Source organism: Coloeus monedula, assembly GCF_965178545.1.
Source record: "Coloeus monedula genome assembly, chromosome: 6".
Lineage (NCBI taxonomy): Eukaryota > Metazoa > Chordata > Aves > Passeriformes > Corvidae > Coloeus > Coloeus monedula.
Genome location: NC_138786.1, coordinates 11736152 through 11759896, shown reverse-complemented (window position 1 = coordinate 11759896; position 23745 = coordinate 11736152). Strand labels below are relative to the sequence as shown.

Genomic DNA, 23745 nt, shown 5'->3' with positions numbered 1-23745 from the left:
TTAGCAAAAACCAGTTCCTTACCCACGTGCCAGAATGGCATCAATGCCAACATCCAGGCTGGTCACCCTATGTACCAGCCAACCCCACACTGGTATGTGCAAGCCAAGATCGTAAAGCAGCATTAGGTGCTCTCCAGAGAATTTGGCCCTGAGTGTTTAGGCACGTTTTGCTCCACATTCTCCAGTACTCCATAAGCTGGGCATGTGCAGGGGATGGGAGCAAGGCTCCACAGTTACTGGCCTCCTGTCATGCCCGAATTTCAAAGAGCTGGTGTGTCACCACACAAACACCCTGAGTTACCCATGACAGCCCCACAGGAACACTCTGCTGATTGAAGATAAGAGGACTTACCTGGGAACATACTGGAACAGAGATTGAGGAGAGTGGCTTCCAGGTCAAAATAACAATAGCCCAGAACAAGGGATCAAGCAAATATCCACAGAATGCAACTCCATCAGTGCCTGCTTGATTGACCCCAAATGAAACAAATCCATGCCAGTGATAACGCTCACACAAGGGCAAACGCAAGCACATTGCCACAGTAGTCACAATCATCTCATGATGTCATCTTGCTCAACTACTGCATGACAAACTTTGTTCTTCACAGCTGCAGACAAGTTCCAAACAACTTGTTTTGCTTCCGAACCGAGAACAAAAAGCATGAGTCTACTTCAAACAGGCAATCAAAATTAACACCATTGTTTGAAACACCCTCAGCTGTCCTCGGGTTAAACACTATTTGTTTGTGTTCTGGCTCGCAAAGGTTAACAGTATTTCATTCCCTCCTTGCCCAAAGAACACAGCTACCAGAGTGACTTAAATTAAGCAGGGATCAACACAAAGAATGTGTTAAATATTATTAAAAATAATAATGCTGTATGCAAATTTCTTTTAAATCCACAGGCATGAAGTTTGAAGCATCACAAGTGTTACTGTGTATTTGTATTTCTTCTAACTCCAGCAATCCTCACTAAAGCTGAACTTGGCATAATGTGAATTGCATTTTGCTCATGTAGCACATTATTTCACCTGATCTCCAAGCATAGCTAAACAAGTACTACAAATGCTGGTAAATACCTACCTGATTGGAAAAAGACCCCAAAAAAAATCAAACAGGAAGGCCCAAAATAAATATAAATGTGTCAATTATTATTGTACTTCAGGGTTTTTCAGAGTTCTCTTAAAACCATAATGCAAGAATAAAGTGCGCTTCTGTGCTTGTGCTAAATCACCCATTTCCTTACTGCCATCTCCTGCCCCATAAATAAGCTACACTGCCAAGATTTTGCACATCCAAATGCACTTCCAGTGTATGCACCATCAGCAGTAAAAATAATGGTTTTTAAAATCTTCAATCCGTATTTTGCAATTGTAAGAAACCGAGAGAACTGGTTGTCTGAAATGAGAGCACAAATGAAGAAAACAGTTGAATCCATGTCCTAGCAAACAATTAAATGCCACTTGACTATGGGCCCGTAATTAATTAATAGAACATAACCTCTCCCTTCTGAGGCTGTAGCAGGCCCAGAATCTTAACTGGAGCGTATTATAATGTGTCTGCCACAAAGCCAGGCAAATATTCTCCTAAGTGACAGTAAATCGTGTTCTCACAAGAAAGACTGCGACTTTCAGAGAGGTTTCCTACAGAAACAATGTTTGTGTGACCAATGGCCTTTAATCCAAATAAATAAACACGCAGTGACCCTGATGTGAAGAAAAGTTAGTATTCAAGACACCCTGTTCCTTGCCTGTAGCAGCACTACCAGAGCCATTCCAGATGAAAGACAAAAATGTGCAGGAATACGTCACTAGTTCTGTTGTTTAGGAAATAATTTGCTAACTTGTTTCTCAAAGTCCCTGACTCTTAAAATACCACCCTATTTAAATGCACCCCAAACAACCCAAAATTTAGTATGCCTAGGAACATCAACTGAATATACTTTCGGCAAATTTATTCACTACACACACTCAATCATACTTACAGCAGCATTAATTCTATACCCCAGACATGATAAGTGAGTCACTGTGGGGTCCAGTGCTCAGTTTTTGGTTTGGAGTGGGTTTTGGTTTGGTTTTGATTAAAGCTGCTGCAGGCTGAAGCACAGAACATAACTGCAGCTGTTCTTCTAATATATAAGAATATATACACAAAAATATTTTATATATATACACATAAATTATTTATTTTCTGAAAAAGCAGAAAATAAACAGAGTAGAGGACAAGATAAGAATTCAAAGTGATCCCAAAAGACCAGGAAAAAGTTATGAAAAAATGTTAAGAGTGTGACTAAAGAGAACTGCAAAGCTGCAGAGTTAGGCCAGAACACCTGACTGCACATACAGGGGATGGCCAAAAAGTGGTTTAGGTAAAAGGGATGTAGAGGTTAAAGCAGACCACAAAGTGACCCTCAGTGTTGCGATGTTGAAAGCTAAAAATAAAAAATAAGAAGTTCAGAGTGATGTCAGTGCATGGAACTGCCCACAAAACCAGCAAGTACCAGTCTCACTCTGTATTTTAGTAAGACTTCATGTAACTTACCACATCCAGTTTGGTCATCACACTTCAAGGAGAATAGTAACAACAGGCTGAAAACTGTACCCAAACCCACATGACTCAAACACTACAAAAACTCTCCTAAAAGCCAGAGGAGCACTGGAATAGACTGACAGAGAAGGTTGTGCAAGTGCTGTTAATTGAGGGGTTTTAAGTCAAGATCTGCCCCAGCCAGCAAAGGCTACAGCTAGTTGTGCCTTGGGAGAGAAGAATGGATCAGGCAAGTCCTGGAGATCCTGCCCAGTCTTTAAGGTTCTGGATCACAGAAACCAGGGCTGAACAGGACCTCTAGGATTCACCTAACCCATTCTTGGTCCCTAAGCTGCAAGTCCCAGCACCACAGTGGTTTTGGGCGGGTTTTTTTCATAATTCCACACTGTTTATTTCTAAGTTTACTGATGCCATACCCAACATTAAGCTGAAGTTTTACAGAGAACTGTCCCAATAAATTCCAAGAACTTTTCCACTAAGTGACAATAGCTAAATTAGAGACCATTTCATCCAAAATTTTAACATTCTAGTCATTCACTATCATGAGCTCTGTCTGAAGCCCTTCACCACAAGCTTTAGATTCAGCTATTTGGAATTACTTTAATTACTTCCTTTTAATAATCTGCAAGTCTCAAGCATTAAGTATTCCACCTCCCTTTTTACTTGATATTTACAAGTTGAACAAAAAAAAAAGGTCTGCAAAATTAATTTTGGGAGTCCATGCTACTAATTTTGCCCATGAACAGTGACCACTTGCAGCTGTCCTTTACCAGCAGGTCGAGGGAGGGGATTCTCTCTTTCTATTCTGCTCTCCTGAGACTTCACCTGGAGTACTGCATCCACCTCTGGATGCAGTTGGGGGCCCCAACACAGGAAGGACAACCCAATCTAGTGGAAGGTGTCCCTGACCATGGAACCAGAGGATCTTTAAGGACCCTTCCAACCAAAACCATTCTATGATCCTTTAATCTATACATAACTCTTGAGACTCTTACCATTAAATCAGGAACAGCTTAGACTCAGATATAAAAGTTTCCTGCTAATTAAACTTGGCAAGACCATGTTGACAAAATTCTTGGTCCATCTGCTGTGAAAAAGTGTAAAAAGCATATGGTGCTTTGTACAACTACATTAAGATCACTCAAGTCCAAAGCTCCTCTTATCAAACGCAAAAGAATAAAAAAAGATTCAGAGTCTTCAAAAAACCATAAATCAAATCTAATAAAACACAGAATTTATGTTTTGGTCTCTATTTTCACACCTTTAAAAGAACAGTTAAGACCAGGTTGGGAATACATACCAGACTAAGAAAGTAAGTAATTAGGGTTTCCTACTGCTCAGTAACTACTGCTCATTTCTAGACTTCATATAGGGATTTTTAAAAAGAACTATATCCTGACCCTTCTGCTTCAGAATTTTAAAGTATTTTATTAGTAGGCATTACTTAAGTTTCATATGAAACCTAAAACAAGAAGAATTACTGATTTTTGGGGAATCAGGGAGGGGAAGGAGAAAAGAAGTTAGGCATGGGAGACAATTCAACCCACAGACTGTATTATAACTTTAAGACCACTGGCTGAGAATAAACAGGACACACACAACTCAGTTACAAAGGAAGATAGGACATCCATGGGTTTAATTTTTCAGCATCCTATCCTTAACCATCACAGCTTTGGAGAATGAAACATCTCCGAGTTCATTTCCACAAGACAGAAAAAATGGGTAGAGACCAGTTAAGGCCTTTCTTTAAAAATTTATTATTGTTATTATTATTTTTATCTGACTCTTACCTCTGGGTTTTCTAACTTCAAATAACGGTAAGAATATTCTCAAGAGAACAACAGATTATGACAACAGCAGTCTTCTGAGTTAGGCCTCTCAAATCCTACCTCACTGTAAAGAGCAACGATCCTCATTTTCATTAGAATGAAGCATGGATGTTAACTGTCTTCTGTCTTCTGCTAGGCTATCAGCAAGAAAAGCAGCTGTGATTATCAATAACTATGTCTAGAGACTAGACCAGTGAAGCCACATGTTCTTGAACTGCAATTTTCCAAAAAGGGCCATTTACTAAAACGCTGGCCACACTTTTGTCAATTAAAAAAGAAATTCATAAACAAGCATGTAAACAATTTTTTAAGAATGCAAAAATATCTCACATGGTCAGAAAGGCAGAAAGCATGTTCTCTGAGTTCTTTTCAAAACCACTCTCTCACAAAAAATGAGTGACAGTCTGGCCTCTTCCAAAAAGATGCCATGTGGCAAAAGAGAACAAAATGATAAAAAACAGCCTCCACAAGACTACTTTGTTAAATACATATTATCTCATCTCTTTTAATAATAAACACTATAAACAAAATATTTGGAAAACACAGTGCTGAAACAACAACCTCACAAAAGTACCACAACTTGAATGGACACTGTTTACTCAGTGGCAAACCTGGTATCATTATTTATGCACATTAATCAAACAGGAAAGAGAATCTTTTGAAAGAAGAGTTTTGAATTCCAAATTACAAACATGTGGCTCTCTATGGCTTTGTTTTCTTTTCAGTTGCCTGTAGCTGAAACAACATGCCACTTGCTTTGGCTCTGAACTGCAGTGCCATCACAGCTGTAGGCCTAGAACAACCTGCTGAGGTGCTTTGGGATGTTCCAACTCTCTCTGCTGCTTCCCTGGAGAGAATCAACACCTCAGAGCTGGAAAAGGGAACATATGCCTTGTGCCTCAACAGTGTCAGCTGCCTCAGCTTAAAGCATGCTCACAGGTAGCTTGAGTCAAAACCTCAGCTCATGAGTGGAAGTAGCACAGAACTGGCACAAGTGTCTAAAATTGCTGTAGGGGCACCTGCCTCCAGCTAAAGGGCCAATCTGAGACCTTCACAGGCATTCTCTCAACTCACTTCACAAAGCAGACCAGAATTCATCACTGAAAATAAGCATTTCTGTTTTAGTCACTATAAAATACCTAGGGAACAAACATTTCTCTGCAGCACTTTGAACACTTGCATGGATTTCTAACCACAAACTGAATATTTACTACCACAGAAAACATCCCTTTATTCTGCGTGTATGCCTCGTTATCTTACTTGTTTTGGAAATACCATTAAAAGCATCCATTCCAAACCTTGGGCTTTCTACCACTGCTGAAACTTGCTAATCATGAGAAACACACACTAATTAGCTTCCTATTTTGCAAAAGCAAGCAGCTCCTGAAAGGCATAAAATAATTCAATAACTGCACTTCTAAAAAATGTGATGTGAATCCCAAAGGCAACGTTCAGGCAGCAGCTCTTCCCTCCCTTAACAGGGAATTCCAACTTGTTCCTCAGCTGCAGCCAGGCACAACCTATGGCTCAGGCAGAGGCCCCAGGCTAAGATACTTTACAAAAAGCAAATTCTGCCTGGCAGCCCACTGAACAAAATACACTGAAGAAAAAAAGCTCTCACAGACTGAAGATTCTAAGAACTTGCAGCCTAAAAGAGAAAGACTCTAAATAGATTAAATTACCAAAAAAAAAAAAAAAAAAAGGGGGAAAGTGTGGGTTTAAATCTGTGTTTTAGGAAGGCAAAGTTATCACCAACTTTTCTTTGAAATCTTCTTTCAAACATTCTATGTTCTTGAAAATATCAAACCTACTACTTCTCGCTTCACAAACTATAAAACAAGAAGAAAGAAAATGGAAATCCTCTTGTAAGTTCTTCTAGAATGTTTTGTATTAAACCTGGCTTAAAAACAGCATATAACAACAGTATAGACCAGTAACAGCCCAGTCATCACACAAGCTTCATAAAACTACTATGTATTTTTCTGGGAAAATAGATTAATTATGAAGAAACAGCTCTGCAGGAACAAAATGTGTGGCTTTCCTCTATTTTTAAGCAATTGCAATTTGCATGTTTATGAAAAGCAGTCTCTGTAATAGAACTAAAAAACACAGCTTTCCTAATTTAACCTTTCTTAAAAAGTACAGTATGCCCATTCAACAATATTTTAAGAATTAAAATTCCATTACAGTTGAATTTATGACAAGATCACAACTTTGTCTTTTGAGTCTTGAGTATTTTGTTAGTCACACATTCATCTTTTTCTTACTGCCATTTAGAATTAGATTTACAGTTCAGAGAACAATAGCCACAAAAAAGGATGAATGTCTGAATTTCTTGGTCCAAAACAAAACTGCACATGTTAAACGTACAAATTTAAACTGTGGAAGACTTCAACAACACAGCGGTCAAGCTGAACAGTTTATTGGGCTCTAACTGGTGCAGTTGCAACAAACCAAGAAACAAGAGTGCAATGTTTTTTAGATACACAAATAGCTAGCAGCCATAAGCATCACTAATGGTGCTCTAACCTCTTGTTCTGTAACTATTTTCAGTTATTTTTTTACTTAGACAAACTAAATGTACCAAATAAAGTCTCAATGCTTAACATCTGTTTCCAGCTCAGTTAATTCAGCAAAACTTCACACCAAATACTTCTTCTGGTTCCAAGAAATAAGACTGGGGAGAAATGGATTTTTTTTTTTTGCCTAAAGTAAAATTCTACGAAACATTCTTTTAGGCCCAAAATTTACAAAAGGGACAAAACCTGGCCCTGGTGTTCGTGTGATTAATTGAAATTTGTTTCTTTAAAGATGAAAACCGTAAGAAATCCAACTGAGTGGCCAAGAGGACTTCATCTCAGAAAACCAGAGAGTAGATAAAGAGTAGTTAAATTGATACTGAGAGCAAGAGAAGGAAGAAGAAAGTGAGAGAGATGATAAGGCAGAGATTCTTCCGGGGTAAACCTAGAAAACCAAGCTAGAAGACAGAAAGCATTCTAAAATACCAGAATGTGTCAGAGTATGCAGGAAGAGTGGCCAGTGTCTTATTGAGAAGGGTTCCTGCACCACAAGGATGTGATGTGCAACCCTCTAGAGAGTCTGACAACACTCCATACTTCTGGCATCACTATCCACAGCATGTGGCAAAAGGAGCTCAACAAAACCCATTTTCCAAATGCACAACCTTCCACAACTGAAGTCAAGGTTCCAGAAAGAAGAGCTGTCATCCCTTTTTATCCACAAGTATCTGAGAAATCCTCTGCCAGAATGTCTCATCTTCCTTCCAGTTACTATTCCAGCAGTCCCAACCCGATACTCTTACATTTAAAAAGACATTTTCTATCTCGCTGAAGATCTATCCAAGCGTCCGATAATGGATTTTCTGGGGTTTTAAATCCTAGGAAACACCATATGAACTACAATAAAAGGATATGATAAGGACATTATTCCTACCTTCTATTTTTTTCCCCCTTGAATTTCTTTCTGAGTGATTGACTTTGTATGCCCAGTAACATTCCTTTGTCTCTTTTTTTATCCACTGAGGTCTCCCATGGTCCAATGGGGTTTTGCATGCAATTGCCCTGAATTGGTATCCAAGGTTATGATGAGTTTGTTTTTTCTGTCCCGTAGCTTTCCTCCACAACAGCTACACACAACCCCAGACCACACTGTCACCAACTGCTGGTTCTGGCTGCAGGAGTGGCAGCCTGTCACCTATGTCCAGCTCAGGGGAAAGTTCGTGGTTAGTTACTTTGACACCTTGAGCACAAGACTACTAGAAAGGAAACAAAGAATTCAAGCTGTGTTCAATGATTGCATTTTTTCAGAGTATTCAATTTGCAGAAGATTGAAAACTGAGAATTATAAACATTAGAGACATGAAATCATAATCTATCTAGTCACTAGCAGATAAGCAATAGCCAGCATGTTCTTGGCTCAATGAGCAGGGATTTAGCTGCCAAATCCCAATCAACACTAATTGGATTGTCCTTGACTTCAGAATATACCACTGACACCACAGCCGTCATTTATTTCAACAAACACATATAAACGGAACACAATTCCCAGAACACCAAGCAGAAGAAAATTAAACTCATCAATACTGATAATGCTATTGTTAGAAATATTTTTTTTCACTATATAAGCAAGGAGTCTGAAAGTCTCATGTTACTGCAAAGAGGAGTAAAAGGAGAGATGAACCAAAGGAAAACCTCCTACTCACCAGTACGTATTTGCAGGATACAACTTTCACTGACAGTTAGCGAGGCTGAACTGTGAATCTGCTGCTACACATTTTACAAATGATTCCACAGTGACTGTGGTTTTCCTTTGAAAGTACCAGTAGTTGGGGAGGTAGTTGGTACTTTAAATTCATGTCAGAGAACTACCACAGCAGTATAATTCTCTTCCTCACTGTCATAAGACAAGACTGTTATGTTTGGGATGTTGGAGAAGTTAAATGTCAAGTCTCATTGTCCCTCCACTGAAAAATATGATTGTGGTTATAGAAGGCCAGGGCTTACACAGTATTCAGGCTTGCATAACAAACTGTTTTCCATGAACAGGCTGCAGAAAAAGTGCCTTTTTGTCAGCTAATCCACAAAGTTAATCCAGGACAGAACAGGGGAGAGAGAGTTCCTTGAGTGCAATTTAGTCACAAAGATAAGAAATGCTACTTCCCTCAACGTAATCTGTGTCCTCGGATTTCAGAACAAATGAAGAAAGCTTACAGAGAAAAAAATCAGCCTCCGTTAATGTTTTAGTTTAAAATGAAAGGCTGAAAAAAGTATTTTTATTATTGTTGTTACCATAACGGCAAGACTGAGTGAGTAAAGAGTCTCAAATCCAAGCTCTTTAGAAATATTCATTACAGACATTTGAGGGAAAGAAGATTTACATGATCTGTATTGATTTTAAGATTTCTCCAAAAATGATAACAAATTCATAAATCGAAATCAAAGTAATTTTTTTAGTCAACATTGTGTACTAGAAGAAGCTGCTTGAATACCTTTTATGAAGACATGCTACCAAAAAATACTGGGGGTCTTCCAAGCAGACTTTCAAGAGAGCTTTATCTCACAAAAAAACCCCAAACAAACAAACAAAAAAAACCAACAAAAAACCACCACAAACAAACAAACAAAACCACATGCAATAGAAATATTTTCTCCTCATTCTGTTTCAGCATAGCATTGTGGAATCTGCTGCGTTTGAAAAGTTAACCACAAGGTTTGGAGGAAGAGATCATTTCTTTTACTGGAGCAACTAATCTGTTTACAAGGCTTTTGGGCTGCCATGCCCTATCCAGCCATAGCCAACTACAGTCATCTCCTAGCAATACACAGTCACACTTCTGCATTCTGCTCCAGTTCCAGCACTACACTCGATGCTTCATTCTACTACAGCTACAAGAATTCTTCTGCCACAATAAGAAGGATTTAGTTTCTGTTGCTTTTTTAATCCCTTTGAGATTTCCCTGGATTGCACTTGAATCAAATTAAGCCGCAGCACAGATAAGAAAGCCACTGAAGTAACAGCTTTATTCCCTTACTTTTCTGCGTTTTCTGTTCTACAGAGATTGCATACCATGGCATCAAGAAATCATCTACTCCATATACACACACTAGCTCAGTGGAATGACCAACTACGAATACACAGCGAATACAGCAGAAAATCCTCATGATATTATATTCTTCACAGGCAAAATCTGCTCACAGGGAAAAAAAATAAATAAAAGAATCAGACAATTCCATTTAGAAACTTCTCCCACTCCATCAACAATCGCTTGTCTTGTTTCAAAATCCACCAAGATACGAAGCTATGTTACACAATAAAGGCTTTCCTGAAGAGGAGTTGATAAAAATCAGAACAGAAACAACCACAACAGAGCCCACACATGTTATACCAGCATTTATCAGTAGTGACAACAGCCAAATAAAACTGCTATACTGTTGCAAGCCTTCTGTCCTACACATTGCAACTGCACACAAAAGCAAGAACAAATCATTCCTCTGTCTTCTCAGAGTGACCAAACCTCACAGAAAACATCTTCCTCCACCTCACAGGTTTTCTCCTTTAACTTCTGGGTACACAACAGCATCCTACAGTAAAGCTGCTATGGGTGCATGGGCAAATTAATCAAATCCAGTCTTTGGATCCTCTCTTCCTCATCCTTACCTTTCAGCTGCTGAGCTAAGAAAGACACAGAATGTTCTCTCTTTTACCTTTTCCAAGTATCACTATATGTAAATTCTAGGGATAGATTTATGATTAGGGCTTATACCAGAAAAACCAAAACCAAACAAAACAAAAAGGCATTTTCTCATGCCCTTCTGTGATCTTTGCAAACATCTGTGTTCTTCTTAAATCCCATCCACATTCCATTATTCAAACATATTAAATGGGAATTTTTTGGTAAAGCACATCAAACACACTTCAAATTCCATGAAAAGATACAATGGATAAACAGTAAGGCCTCCTGGGATTTATTCTAGCTGTTTACCCAGAATGCCTACATTTGGTAGCACCTTTGCTCCTTTCAGAGACTTCTATAGTGCCTTTTGTAGCTGATTATGTAACAGCTTTATATTGTGCTGATATGCTGCAGGAAAATGTGGTTATCTACCTTAGCCAAGGTTGACTGCTTTACTGTGTGTGTCACTGAAATCCTTCATGCTTTCACTGTTAGAACAAAAACAGGAGTTTAGTAAAGCTGGGGGATTTGTAAATCTGGTTTCTTCAGCTCTGTCAGAACATTTAACATGCACTTCTGACAGCAGCTACTGCTCAGAACAAGTTCTTAAAATACATAACAGCCATTAGAACTATGATCTATCTAAGCTTAGTTTTATGGTGAAAGACACAGACTGAGCAACTTAAGTGGGAATACAGACCAGTGTACCTGAAACACAGAAAGAGCTGGGTGAATCAGGTCATCCTTTCCAGCACAAAGACTTCTCAGCTCCTAAGTGCCTGCAATTCTACTGACACTTGTCAACAGCAAAGCTCATTCTCTGCTCAGGCAGAGCCTCTGTGCATCTTGCCAACCATGAATAAACTGCCTGTTAGGCAAATTATCCAAAGGCTCCCATTAGTTTCCTTGGAGCATGTAGGAGACTAAGGCACCTCACTAACATCTTTGTGCTCAAGGCTCTAGGACCATTTAAGCGCATATAAATTCAGGGTGCATTGATCTGTCCTCCTGCATGCTCTTGGCTCTCCTTTATGCTGATACTGGCATTCATCTGACATCCTGGCGAGGCAACACTGTTTGAAAAACTAGCAGAAAAGTAATCCAAGGACAAAATAATATAGCAACACAGGTAAAACACCCAGCAAAACAGGTCTTTTGGACAGGCCAGCGTCCTAAAGTGAGCTGGAAATGAAAGGAAGATTGAACACAGTCGGAACAGCAGCACTAGGACTGCTGTAACATCAATTTACACGGGCCTAGACCAGATGAGGAACAGACTTTTGTATGTTTGACTCCCAAAGGACACACTCTCTGGTTTATTCGAGGACAATAAACCTGTTCACTTCCCCTGAAGACTATGCTGGATAAAATCTTCTAGCATCAGTAACAAAGTTGTTCCACAACAAGAAAAATCTATGTATCTGCTCCTAAACTGCACAAATACTGCATTTTAGACATTTATAGCAAATGTTTTTGAGTAAAGCCAGATAACCTGCCCAGGAAATCAGCACCTTTACCACATTTTCAGGGGTACTGCAGATACTGGCACATGTAAATACATCCATATAAGCAGTGAGAGCAGAGGAGAGCCAGCAGACACAGTGGGGCTTTTCTGGGAGAGCAGTCACTACTATAAACACCCTTCCCTATAAACCACAAGTGTTTATCACCCAAACACTGCTGACACACAGGTTGGGGGGAAGGGTACAGCATTTTTGTTTGCTTGTTTACACAAAGCTATTCCACAGACTATGCCTGGGGAAAAAAAAAAAACAAAACACTACAAAATGTAATTACACTCAACACTAAAATCAAGCACATTAAAACCAAGCCAGGAAGTAGCTGCAAATGAAAAAAAAACCAAAAATGGGACAGAAAAAAAAGGAACACGCTTAAAAATATAAAAGCTTCAAGGGTAGCTAGTCTATAATCCTAGAAATGTTTGTCTCTGCTTTTCACATAGAAGGAAGAATAACAAATGCATCAAGAAACTACCATTTTATAAGAAGAATAAAGGTCAGTACTCCATGTATTATGGGATTGCATGTGGGGGTAAAGGAATTTGGAAAACAATGCATGCCTAGTCTTCAACAGAATGTTGTTCCTTCAAGCATTTTTATTATGAAGCATTAAAGTAGCAACAAGTAATTTAAATAATAAAGTCTAAACAGTAACTTTCTGGGCATGACCTCTTCAAATTAAGGTTCTGGAGTTATTTCTGAACCTGCTCAATTTCATCCATGCAAGCAATTCTACTAAACTTCATGAGGCAATTTATGTATGGGAAGTTAAACACACACTTAAATGCTACAGATGAAGACATTTTACAGATATAAAGCTTTCCAATGCAATCTGTAACTTCTTTTCACGTACTCTGTCAGATTGATCATACCCAAGAAATAAGCAGCCTACTTGCTTCGTCTTCTTAAAAGCACATCTGGGTCTTTTGGTTGCTTCTTTGTTTTCATTTGGGTTCTCTCTACTGTGTCAGGGAAAACGTTCCAAACAGGACAGAGGCAAAAGGGAAGGTCTTCATTTTTAATGTAAGATACTCCCCATTTCACATGTCTTAATTTTGACAGTACAATTAGGAAAAACCTATTATCAAATGGGGTAAGAGGGGAAACCAGGCTGTAATTAATAGAATAATAATTGCAGAATAGTAAAATCCAAGAGACCCTTAGCAGAACTTCGTAAGACACTGCATCTTTAAACACAGAGACATAATGGTTTCTCTAAAAATTATATTTCTTTTTTAAAAATCCCATAGTCTGAGTTTATTAGCTGCACTTTTAGAATGAACAGACACAGCCTACACATAATTGCTACTTCAAAGAATTACTCTGAGTAACAAACTTGAGTGTTGTTTGGTTTATACATAGTCAAATAAATTAGGGAACATTCGACTGTTTAAAATATTGTTTATTAACAACGTACATTCAAAGGATCGTTCTGAAATACCCAGCACAAACACATACCAGTTGACAATCACTTCATTTTCCAATCAGTTTGAACACTGATTTGAGATCTCTGCAGTAACAGAGCTGGTATCATAACGGAGAGTTACGTAACACAAACCACTCTCTTTGCCCACAAAACGACAGCAGATAACACCACTTCCCTTCCCCCCGAGCAGACAGAACGTATCCCGAGGCTTTAGGAAAAGCAGCCATTCCCGCAGAGCCTCCCGGGTGCAACGACACTTCCCTGGGGGATACGCGGCACCGTTCAACAAGAGATGGATGAGCAGCGACATGGGGCGAACCCCGCCGCTCGCCGAGCCCCCTCGGCAGCCTTTGTTCCCCCGGGAGGCGCGGCTGTCGCGCCCCAGCCGGCGGGACACAGGTGGGGGCACGGCGGGACCGGCCCTGCCCGGCGGGTCCGGCCGCGGGGCGAGGGCCGAGCCCGGGCACGGCCGCGGGCCCCGTTTGAACCTGCCCGCGCTTTCGGGAAGGAACCGCAGCCGCTCCCAGCGGGCGGGGCGGGCCGGGGCTGCCCCGGCCGGGCGGTGCAGGAGCCCCTCCGCTTCCCCCCTCGAGAAAGGGGGATTAACCCTTGGCTCGCCCCGCTGCCCTCACCCCCTCCTCCCCCGGCCGGACGCGCGCCCCGTGTGCGCCGCAGTCTCCTCCTCCCGCGGCCCGGCCGGAGGCGGGCGGGGGCCGGGGCCGGGCAGGAGCGCGGGGAGCGGCCAGGCACGGCGGGGCAGCGCTGCGCGCAGCCACACCTACCTGTCTTCTCGTGGTCATAGCCCACCACGATGAAGTAGTCGGCCAGCCTGGCCATGGCTGCGCGGGGCGCGCCTCGGCCTCACCACCCCAGCGGCTGCGGCGGCGGCTCGGGGCAGGCTCAGCATCCTCTGCTCCGCGCCCGCCGCAGGAGGAGCGGCACCACCTCAGCCATGTTGGAGGCGCGGGCGCGCCGTGCGCCTGCGCGCCGCCCGGACCGCTCGCCGTGACCCCGGGGCTGGGCGGGGGCTGGGGCGGCCCGGCCCGGCTGTCCCCCAGTGCCGCTGTCCCCCAGTGCCGCTGCCCCGGGCCGACCGCCGTGCTGGGACGCCGCTGCCAGCGCCGCGATCTCCCTTCGCAGCCCCCCGCGGGCGGGGAGGGCCCGGCGGGGGAGGTCCGTGCCCCGCCCGAGCGGGGCTTTGTCTCCCAGCAGCCTCCCCCTGTGCGGTGCCCGCCCGGGAGGCAGCGAGTCCGGGGCACGTTCCCCTTACAAAAGACACTCGCGGCGGGTCCGAGCGCTCTGCACCCCCGGGGAGACTCGGGTGTCTGAGCGGGGCTGCAGCTCGCCGCTCCCGCGAGGAGCTGCCGGGGCTGGGCATCGCCCCCGCCGAGGCTCTGCGGAAATGGAAGCCGGCGGCGAGATAACGCCGGCCCCGCCAGCTCGGCCTGGAGAATCGGGGCTTGCGCTTCCAGAATGTGTCCCGTTCGCGTTTTGTCCGGGGTGTGCGGGACATACCGCCGCGGGGGAGGCCGTCCCGCGGCCCCTCTGGGCTCTGCGGCGGTGCCAAGAACGGCGCGGGGGTCTCGGCCCCGGCCCCCTCACACCAGCACCCGCGCCCCGGAGGGGGCTGCGCTGCCCGGCGCGGCCCCGCCGTGCTGCTCCCCGCGGGTCGCGGCGCCGGGGCCGAGCCTGGCAGGGCACTGGCCGGCAGTGCCTCGGCGTGACCCGGGTGGCCTCGGACGTGCTGGCCCGGGCACGGGCGGTGGCCGCCGGGGCGCTCAGCGAGGCCGCGCCGGGAGCTGCCGTGCTATTTATAACGTGCAGATGAGGCAGGCACCTTTTGGACCGTGGCCCTTGGAAGCACGATGGGCTTTGCCAGCAGGCGCAGAGATGCTGAGGATAAACGAGCGGACAGTACAGCGCTTGGGTAGCTGGCGGAGCCTGCAAAAGCACTCTGATAAGCTTCTATGTACATCCCGTTTGAGAGCACAGAGAGAAGAACCAAGTGGAGCACATGGGTTGCACTCCAGCGATGAGCTGTTGCTGGTACTGGGCTGGGTGTGGAAATGCAGCAAACTGGATTTGCTCCTGACGATCCATCCTGACGAAGCACCCAGCAGATGGTCATTAGTGGTCTCAGAGACATTTCTGCTTCAAACACGCAGTTCTTACATGTCTTAGCTGGACATACTGATGCAGTGTCTTGCTGGTAAGCCAGATGCAAATTGCTCAGGAAGCTTCAAGCAGTATTCCCGCTTGTGCCTTCTCAGCGGAGGACAGAGGTTGATATCTCCTCGGAGTCATCAACTTCGTGATTTAGCTGTTTTGAAGCAAATGACATGTATAAAGATCCAATCTTAATAAAGTTCCTTGTTAACTTTAGGAGTAAAGAAAAATCTGTAATACACCGAAAAGATTGGCCATACTTTTTGAGAAAGAGATGCACTCTGGGGGGTCAGTCACTTCTTCTAGGTAGGAGTTAGGTAGGAATAACTTTGTTAAGTTGTGCATAGGCATTTTGGTTGCAGGACATAACAACAAAAGCAGGGGATAATGTTCTGTACAGCTAAATCTGGAGGGAAGGCTTAAAGACACTAAGAAATTACCTAATTTGGAGCTGAAATGGGACCTTAGAGTTACCATATCGGCACTCATAAAAATATTCAATATGCGATAACAAATCTCAATGGTTAAGTCTCATTGCTCTTTTAACACAGCGCCTCTAGCAGAAGATCACCTCACACCTTTCCCAGGGCATTAATAAATGGTGGTTCAAGAGCAAGATGTTTGCTTAGTGATTTCCCAATACCGCTAGTGCTCACTTTACAGCCTTGCTCCTTCTGCTATCTAGATCGGTACAGCCAAAGTTAATAAAGCTTATAAAGTTTATAAGAAATGGCACATCTTAGGTAAGGAATAGGAAGTTCAGTTGAGCTTATTTATTTCACAGAGTCACAGAATGGTTTGGGTCAGAAGGGAACTTAAAGATCATCTTGTTCCAAGCCCCCTGCTATGGACAGGGACACATTCCACTAGACCAGGTTTCTCAGAGCCTCATCCAACCATGCCATGAACACTTCCAGGAATGTGGCATCCACAACCTCTCTGGACAGCTTCCCTTAAGTATAGGGCAATCTTATGTTCTTATAGGACAAATGAGGAAGTGGAACAGACAGAGTGTTCACCTAAATTCTAATGAAAAGTAAAATGGAATGCTCATCCAGACCACCAGAACCTTAATTCCCTCACTTGCAGCAGAGTAGCCTGGCTCCTCACAAGAGATGCAGGGGCTCACAGAGGACATCAGGCACACGTCTCCAGAAGCACCTAGTCATGTACTTACCCCAGGGGAAGAATTGCAAGGCTGCAACCTCTCCAAGAGCCTGAAAGCACTCAAGGGACAATGTTGCCACACTCACATTGTCCACTTGCCAACAACAATGTTTGAACACTCACAATACCTTCTACAGTTCACTCCTCCTTCAGGAAACAGAGAATTCACACTCTGCCTGCAGTCTCTTTATCCAGTGTCACTCCACCCCATGCCAGAACAGGGAAGCAGCTATGATCCCAACCAGGTTTTCCCCTACCAATAGACATTCCCCACTCATTTAGGAGGCTTTGTTTGGTGTACTCAAACCTGTCAGACATAAGGCTCACCAAAGCCCCTCCAATGGGACTACTAGAAATGGAATCACCCCTTTGTCACGGTGCCCTTGACACAGAGAAAACTGGCAGGCACTAACAGCAAGGTTTTTCTGTGTGGAGCTTGATTGAGGTTTTAGATCCTTCAGGGGGTGCCAGTATTCTACTAGTATTATCTTTCTGCTGATTTCATACAGCCTGAAATACATCAGGTCTATTCATACTCATGGCATATGAATTCAGAACAATTTGTTTAAACCCGAAGTGAAACATGCAAAGGCACTTTCACTGGCTTCAAACAACAGTTTTCTTCCATAATCAACCCAGAATATTTGCCTCACACTGATTCCCCATTGATACCCACAGATTTTAGACCTTTTCTTTTGGAATAAACCTCAGCCTGAATAAAATGCTGTATAAACAGCAACCCATCTTCGCCATGTCCCTGCCAGAGCAGATACACGTTGTAAGGTCTCCTGTCCATATGGCAACACCAAGAGGTTGAACGGCACACCCGAGATAAGCAGTAAACAGGTCCAGGAGCTGGCTGTTCCTCCAGGCCAGCTTCCCACGATTGATGGGGCAGCATCTGGGAGACCCTACACTTCACATCACAGACTGGTCTTGCTGAACTGCTTGGCATTGCCTCAGACTCACAGCTTGTGAATAATATTGCTATGGAACATTCTGTGTAGCTGATTTTTGGTTTTGGTTTTTTGGTTTGGTTTTTTTTTTTTTTTATGGAAGTAACTCACTATTTATGGAATAATTTTTTAAAAAGTGGTCACTGTTACATCAAAGTACCAATTCAGTGACTATTGCTCACGAGAATGCAAGTTCATAGAAAAAACAAAATGAGCATCTGAACAAAGAACATGATGTTTTGTGGTAAATTTGAACCCGGTCTACCTGCTGAAGCCCTTTCACAAATCACATCAGCAACAAACTGATCATTTATGTGTCAGAGTTTGCCACCTCATGAATTTGAATAAAGTAGTTTTGTATCACTGAGATGAGAGTTATAGTCCATATGAAGTCACATGAGAGTTGTGTTATTACTGTCATTACTATTCCTAAATCAACGTAGGATTTTTTCTGCATTGTTTGACTAAGAGTATACAAAATACACTTCCCGTTTAAGCCAAGGATTTTAATGAGGGATTTTCCAGCATTTGAGGAAACCTGTGATTTTTTTTTTTTCTTTACTGGAATGGGAGACTTAATTTGAGTCAAAGCAATGCTTATCACACAAAACCCTGCCTCCTTATTCGGGAAAAAAAAAAAAAAAAAAAGTTAGGTTCAGTTTCAACTTCTGCTAATCAAGGAAATGCTTGAACTCGCACGAGCTTGAGCTGCCTCATGAGGTCTCTAAAATCCAGCCATCGCGGGCTGATACAGTCGCGCAGCTCTGGTCATGATACGGCCCCGTTCTAGACCACTTATTTTCGCATTTCTTCCTCCCTGTGTTTCCCCCCCCCCAAGCCTCTCGCTCTGCGTGATTGTGCTCCGGAGCACGATCCGTGGCGCGGGCAGCGGGGCTGCGGCTCCGCGGAGCTGCCCGAGCTGGCGGGCGGAAGGGATGAGGGCGAGCCCGGGGCAGCCCCGCTGGCTGCCGGCGCTCCGGGGCCGGGCAGGTGCGGCGGGGAGCGGAGCTGGGCTTGCCCGGCGGCCGGCTCAGGGCCGGGGGAACGGCCTCGCCCCGCGGGAGCCGCGCAGAGGGCTCGGGGCAGAGGGGCGGCCGGCCGGGATGGGATGGGGAGCAGCGACAGGCAGTCTGGCCCTCCCTGCCGGCCGGGTGGCGGCGGCTCCCGGGCCAGCCTGTCCCGCACAGGTTGATGCAGGAGACAGAAGCCTCCAGATGTCTGGACGCTGCTGGTGAGCAAGGGGAGGGAGGGAGAGAGCACCTTAGACCGTGCACAGGAAAATTTCCGTCATCCCCCTGCACATACCTCTCCGGGGTGTTGTTACACACCGCGGTTATCTAGGAAAGCACAGAGTCACGAGCACATACTCACTCACCTGACTTTTGAAACACTTTGCTTGGGGCAAGATTTGAGAGAAGCATCTCACCAGTTCATTCCTTCCTGCCCAGTGTCTCTCGCTGGCAAGGGGACCCCGGCGCCCCAGGGCGCAGATCTCTTGGGGCATTTCCCTTGGTCCCGCCGGATTTGCACTGCGACAAGTAAGCGGAGACGCGGTCCATCCGCCGCTGGCTTCCAGCACCCCCTGCGAAGCCGGACCTCTGCATTTCTGAAGCGTCACGGAGCAAAGACGTTAAAGACTGTAAAAAACCCAACAACAAGGTGGTCAGACGAAGGTTTTGCTGCTGGCTAGCCGGGAGGATGCTGTTAGAGACCCCGATCCTGCACTGGTTTAGCTTTCTGACCGGGAAGTAACCGCACTCACGTCCGTGGAGGTTTGCGGACTGGGAATAGCACAAGGCACGGCGGCTCTCCCCGGCGCACGTAACCCCAGGCGTTTCAGTGACCCTGTGTGTGCCCCAAAGCGATACCACTCGCTCTGTTCCAAGGCACAGAACTGGGCTCTAACCTTCATCAGCCAAAACCATTTGCTCGTGATCTATTTGAATCGATCAAGTAAATCAAATACATTTTGTTAGATAAAATATGCAGCCAAGTTGAGTCATGAATATTAATGATACCTCATTTGCCACCTCCTTACTCATGTAAAGAAGGCTGGCATTCCAGTTACTCATTATAATTCACGTTGTCCAAATATGGGTTTATTTCTGAAACTTTGGTACTTGATGGATTTTCCTGGATTTTGGAATGGATTGAACCTGGTTCCCACTCCCCTGCTTTCAGCCACCTGAACCTAAGATGTCTAGAAAGAGAAATTATGTTACAGACCGTGGAAATATAATTATATATTGGCAGTTAAAAAGTCTGTCCCCAGTAAAACAGACTGAGGGGCTCATAGGATTTTGCAAGCTGTGCCATGACTCAGAATCCTAAAAGCTGCCGTTATAATTAACAAAATACCAAGTGGTTGTTTAAGATAATTTTCAATAATCCGCTTATTTTTGCCCCCAATGTTGCCCCCAGTCCAGGTCAGAATGCTTAAGGAGTGCTTGAAATGTGGGGGTGGGGGGGTGCAAAGAAAAAAACGCTCGGCCACGCCAAGGTCCACCCACTTCTCAGTGCTGCTCTATAAAAGCGAGCAGTGGAGCGCAGAGCTCGGCAGTGATTACTTCACACACACACACACACACAAAGGAGGAGTTCTTGCTCCTCAGGAAACCCTGCAAGCTCGGATCGCTACTACAAAAACATTTGTCTCAGTGGATTATCCTCACTGTCAGGTAAGAACTATTTTTTTTCCATCCTTGACAACAACAAGAGATTCAGGGGAGGTGGAAAGCAAGTAAAAATCTACTAAATTTGGACTGTTTTGAAGAGTTTGGAGTTATGCTGTGGAGTCTTGCACTGGCTCTTGGCATCAGCTGCAGTTTACAACATAAGACCCAGAACTAGATGGTTCTGCGTGTGAAGTAGGAAGAGGAGCTATCAGGGAATAAACTTCCCGGCAGCAAAACACTTGCTGGAGTTTGGAAACGATGCGTCCGATAGCCAGCTCTCTCTAATCTCATGGGTTCGCTAAATCCCAGTACAAGCCGCTGGGGGTATTCTGGAAATCCTGCTGGTTTTCAGCCGCCTCTGAAACTAAACTCTCGACAAACGTAAACTTTGGAGGCTCTGTTATTTACCCTGTGATAAGTTGTTGAGCAAATATTAGCTTCTGGTTCATATCAGACACAAAGTTCCCGGTAGCCTGGGGGCTCTGCGAGGGAAGGAGCTCTCTGGAATCACCAGGAATAAAGGACAGTCCTTACTTGACTTTTATTAGCAAGCATGCTTACAGTTCTTCTCTTTTCCCTCCAGCAGGACCCCAGCCAGAATGAAACTAGTTCACGTAGCTCTGCTCTATCTCGGCTCCGTGACCTTCTTCGGGGTGGATGCTGCAAGGGTGGACGTAGCGACAGAGTTCAAAAGAAAGTGAGTATCGGAGCGCGCCCTCTTGCCAGCGCCCCGCGCCGCGCGTGGAGCTGCCGAGCCTCCGCGCCTGGCCCCAGCCGCGATCAGAGGCACTGGATTCCCTGCGGGAATTGCACAGCTCCTTAAAGGCCTCATGCCCTTTCAGGAAACGTTGGGGGGAGGAAAAAAAAAAGGAAAAATTCTCGGCGCTGGCAAAGATTTTCGCCCCTCGAATCTATTTGGTTTGGCTCCTGCCCTGCAGACTTGCGATAACAGGCTCTCCTCTTCCCTGTGCTCTTTCAGATGGACGAAATGGGCACTAAGCCGAGCCAAGCGGGACGTGAAGCCTGCGGGTGTGCTCCGAGGGCTGGGGGCAGCCGCCGACGTGCTGCCTCTCATACGCACCCAGGACGTGAAGGAGGATTCCCGAGTCTCGCCTCCCAGGTAAATTCCAGACCTTCCTGGGCTCGGGCACTTGCTCGAGGCAGTGGAAAGTTTCGGGGTCCCTTCGTTTCCGGGTGTTTAGGGTTATTCTCGCTATAGACCCCCCACCCCCACCCCCCCCGCCCCGGAGGCAGGTCCTGCCCGGGCTGCACATCGCGGTGAAAGCAGCCTCCCGCCTTCCTTTCCCCGCGTTCTTTAGCTGGCGGGAGATAGTAGCGCCTTTACTGCTAAAGTCAGATATAAATAGTAACTTGAGCCCTGGATGCATCGAAAATAACAGCCGTAAACCGGCGGGGCCTTTCCTCTCATGGGCAGCACGCTCCGCTCCGCGCTCCCGCGGAGGGCACAGCCGGGGCTGCTGGGGGGGGGGGGGGGGGGGCTCTGGGCACCGTCGGGAGGAGCCCGTCTCCAGTTTGGGGGGTCCCTGTCCTGCCCTTCGCGCCCACCGCGTTCCCCCCTCCGGGCCCCCACTGCGCTCTTCTCATGTCCGCTCTCTTCCTGCCTCGCAGCAACCGGGAGGATGCTCACATCCGCGTCAAGCGCTACCGCCAGAGCATTAACAGATTCCCCCACTTCCAAACAAAGGCGTGCCGCTTCGGGACGTGCACGGTGCATTGGCTGGTCGACGAGCTCCACAGGGCGGCCGTCAACGATAGGAACGATGCCGCCCCCCCCAACAAGATCAGCCCCCAGGGCTACGGCCGCCGGCGGCGTTCCCTGCCCGAGCACCGAAGCCCAGCGCGCTCCCTCCGCTCCGGGCGGCGCCCACGGACGCGCCGGGCGCAGCCCCTCGCCTCCGTCCTCGGAGTCTGAGCGCCGCAAGACCCGGCCGAGGCCGCCTCGACGGATGGACTGAGGCACGGGCGGAGATCCGCCAGGATTCCCGGAGAGCGCCTGCCCGGGCGGGACCCCGGCGCGCCCTCCGCGGGGGAGCTGAAAGGGCAGCGGACGCTGCGCCCCCCGCCCGCCACGGACTCTCGCCCTCCCCGGGCCGGGCACCGCCGGCTCCCGCAGCCGCCGCCGCCCAGGACGCGAAGGCGCCGCCGCTGCACCCGGGGGGCCGGGCGGCCCTCGCCGCCCTCCCGCGCCCCGCTGCCCCGAGGAGAGGATGCTCAGGGGGGGACCCGCCGGTGGGCGACGGGCCGCGGCCTCGCCCTCCGCCCCCGAGGGTCGGAGGGTGCGCGTCAGCCGTGGGCAAGGACAGGCCGCCCACATCTGCTCTACCCTCTGCGTTATGTGCACCCGGCAGGGAATCGGACACTCACTAGTCCCTGCGGGGACTGCGATATACTTGAACGTCACAGAGAGGAAAAGTGCAATTGTACGTGGTTTTTGTTAATTATAAGTGCGGTGTGTGTGGATCACGAGATATGCATCGGTATTTAAGATTGTTCTGTGTCATGTCTTTTTTTTTTTTTTTGGAAAAATATATTTTATTTTTATACGGTTTATATATATATATATATATATATTGCATAAGGGCATTTTAAAACATTGTATCCCCTCTATTTTTCATATCGTGAATGTCAAACGTTAGACTCTTTTTCCATACCTTTTTTTAATCTTGCATTCCAGACTGGTGAAAGATATAGAGAATGTATCAGCTGTTCTCCATGGGTAATATGTGAAATAAAATAAACACAATTACATAAAACACTTCAGTTATGTTGTCTTTAGTGGGGGCAGTGGTTAAGATGAATCATTTCTCACTGTGTTCAGTCCTACTCATGCTAACATAGCATGGCAGTCCTGAGACAGACCAAAACTCTTCCCTTGCAGACTTTGTTAGCAGCCACCTTATCTCATCACATGGAATAAACTCCGAGCCCAGCAATGCATCCTAAAATTCCAGGGCAGGTCTGTCGAGAAGGCTCTAAGGCTCTTTTCTGCCCACATGTTCAAGCCAGGGCTGAAACGTGTCACAGCTTGGATTGATCGTGCAAGTTTATTTTTTGCCCTAATTAATCAGAGAAACAACTGCACACTTCAACATTGCACAACAAAGTAACAGATTTATTGAGGCAGCACGTTCCAAAAATGGTCATGGCAGCTTCCAAGGTTATTTATATTGAAGGATTTCCTGGGCCACAGTTCAGGTTAAAGTTAAACAGTGACCGGTTCAGTGCAGGGAGAACATTTTGGATAAA

The 23745-nt window shown here is 45.6% G+C and overlaps 2 protein-coding genes across 4 annotated transcripts in view; one reads left to right on the top strand and one right to left on the bottom strand.

Annotated features, from left to right (window-relative positions):
* The window catches only part of SBF2 (SET binding factor 2), a 234373-nt gene extending 219936 nt beyond the window's left edge, over positions 1-14437 (bottom strand). For both annotated transcript variants that reach the window (XM_082282867.1, XM_082282868.1), the window contains exon 1: positions 14297-14437. In XM_082282867.1, the coding sequence (XP_082138993.1) occupies positions 14297-14351 (55 nt within the window). In that variant the 5' untranslated portion in view covers positions 14352-14437. The remainder of the gene's footprint in view (positions 1-14296) is intronic.
* A 5937-nt stretch (positions 14438-20374) lies between these two features.
* Positions 20375-23232, top strand: ADM (adrenomedullin). Of its 2 annotated transcripts, none has more exons than XM_082284254.1 (4): positions 20375-20481; positions 21062-21175; positions 21458-21598; positions 22108-23232. In XM_082284254.1, exons 2-4 carry the CDS (start codon positions 21078-21080, stop codon positions 22409-22411), a joined length of 543 nt encoding a protein of 180 aa, XP_082140380.1. In that variant the 5' UTR covers positions 20375-20481; positions 21062-21077; the 3' UTR covers positions 22412-23232. The 2 variants fall into 2 exon arrangements, with proteins under 2 accessions (XP_082140380.1, XP_082140381.1); XM_082284255.1 differs by having other exon boundaries at positions 20376-20481; positions 21065-21175.
* Positions 23233-23745: the final 513 nt, after the last annotated feature.

What these genes read in the sequence shown, in the direction of transcription:
- ADM (XM_082284254.1), top strand. Translation starts at nt 21,078, where the DNA reads ATGAAACTAGTTCACGTAGCTCTGCTCTATCTCGGCTCCGTGACCTTC. An exon ending in GCGACAGAGTTCAAAAGAAA is followed by an intron (nt 21,176 to 21,457) that starts GTGAGTATCGGA and finishes GTGCTCTTTCAG; the next exon opens with ATGGACGAAATGGGCACTAA. An exon ending in TCCCGAGTCTCGCCTCCCAG is followed by an intron (nt 21,599 to 22,107) that starts GTAAATTCCAGA and finishes CCTGCCTCGCAG; the next exon opens with CAACCGGGAGGATGCTCACA.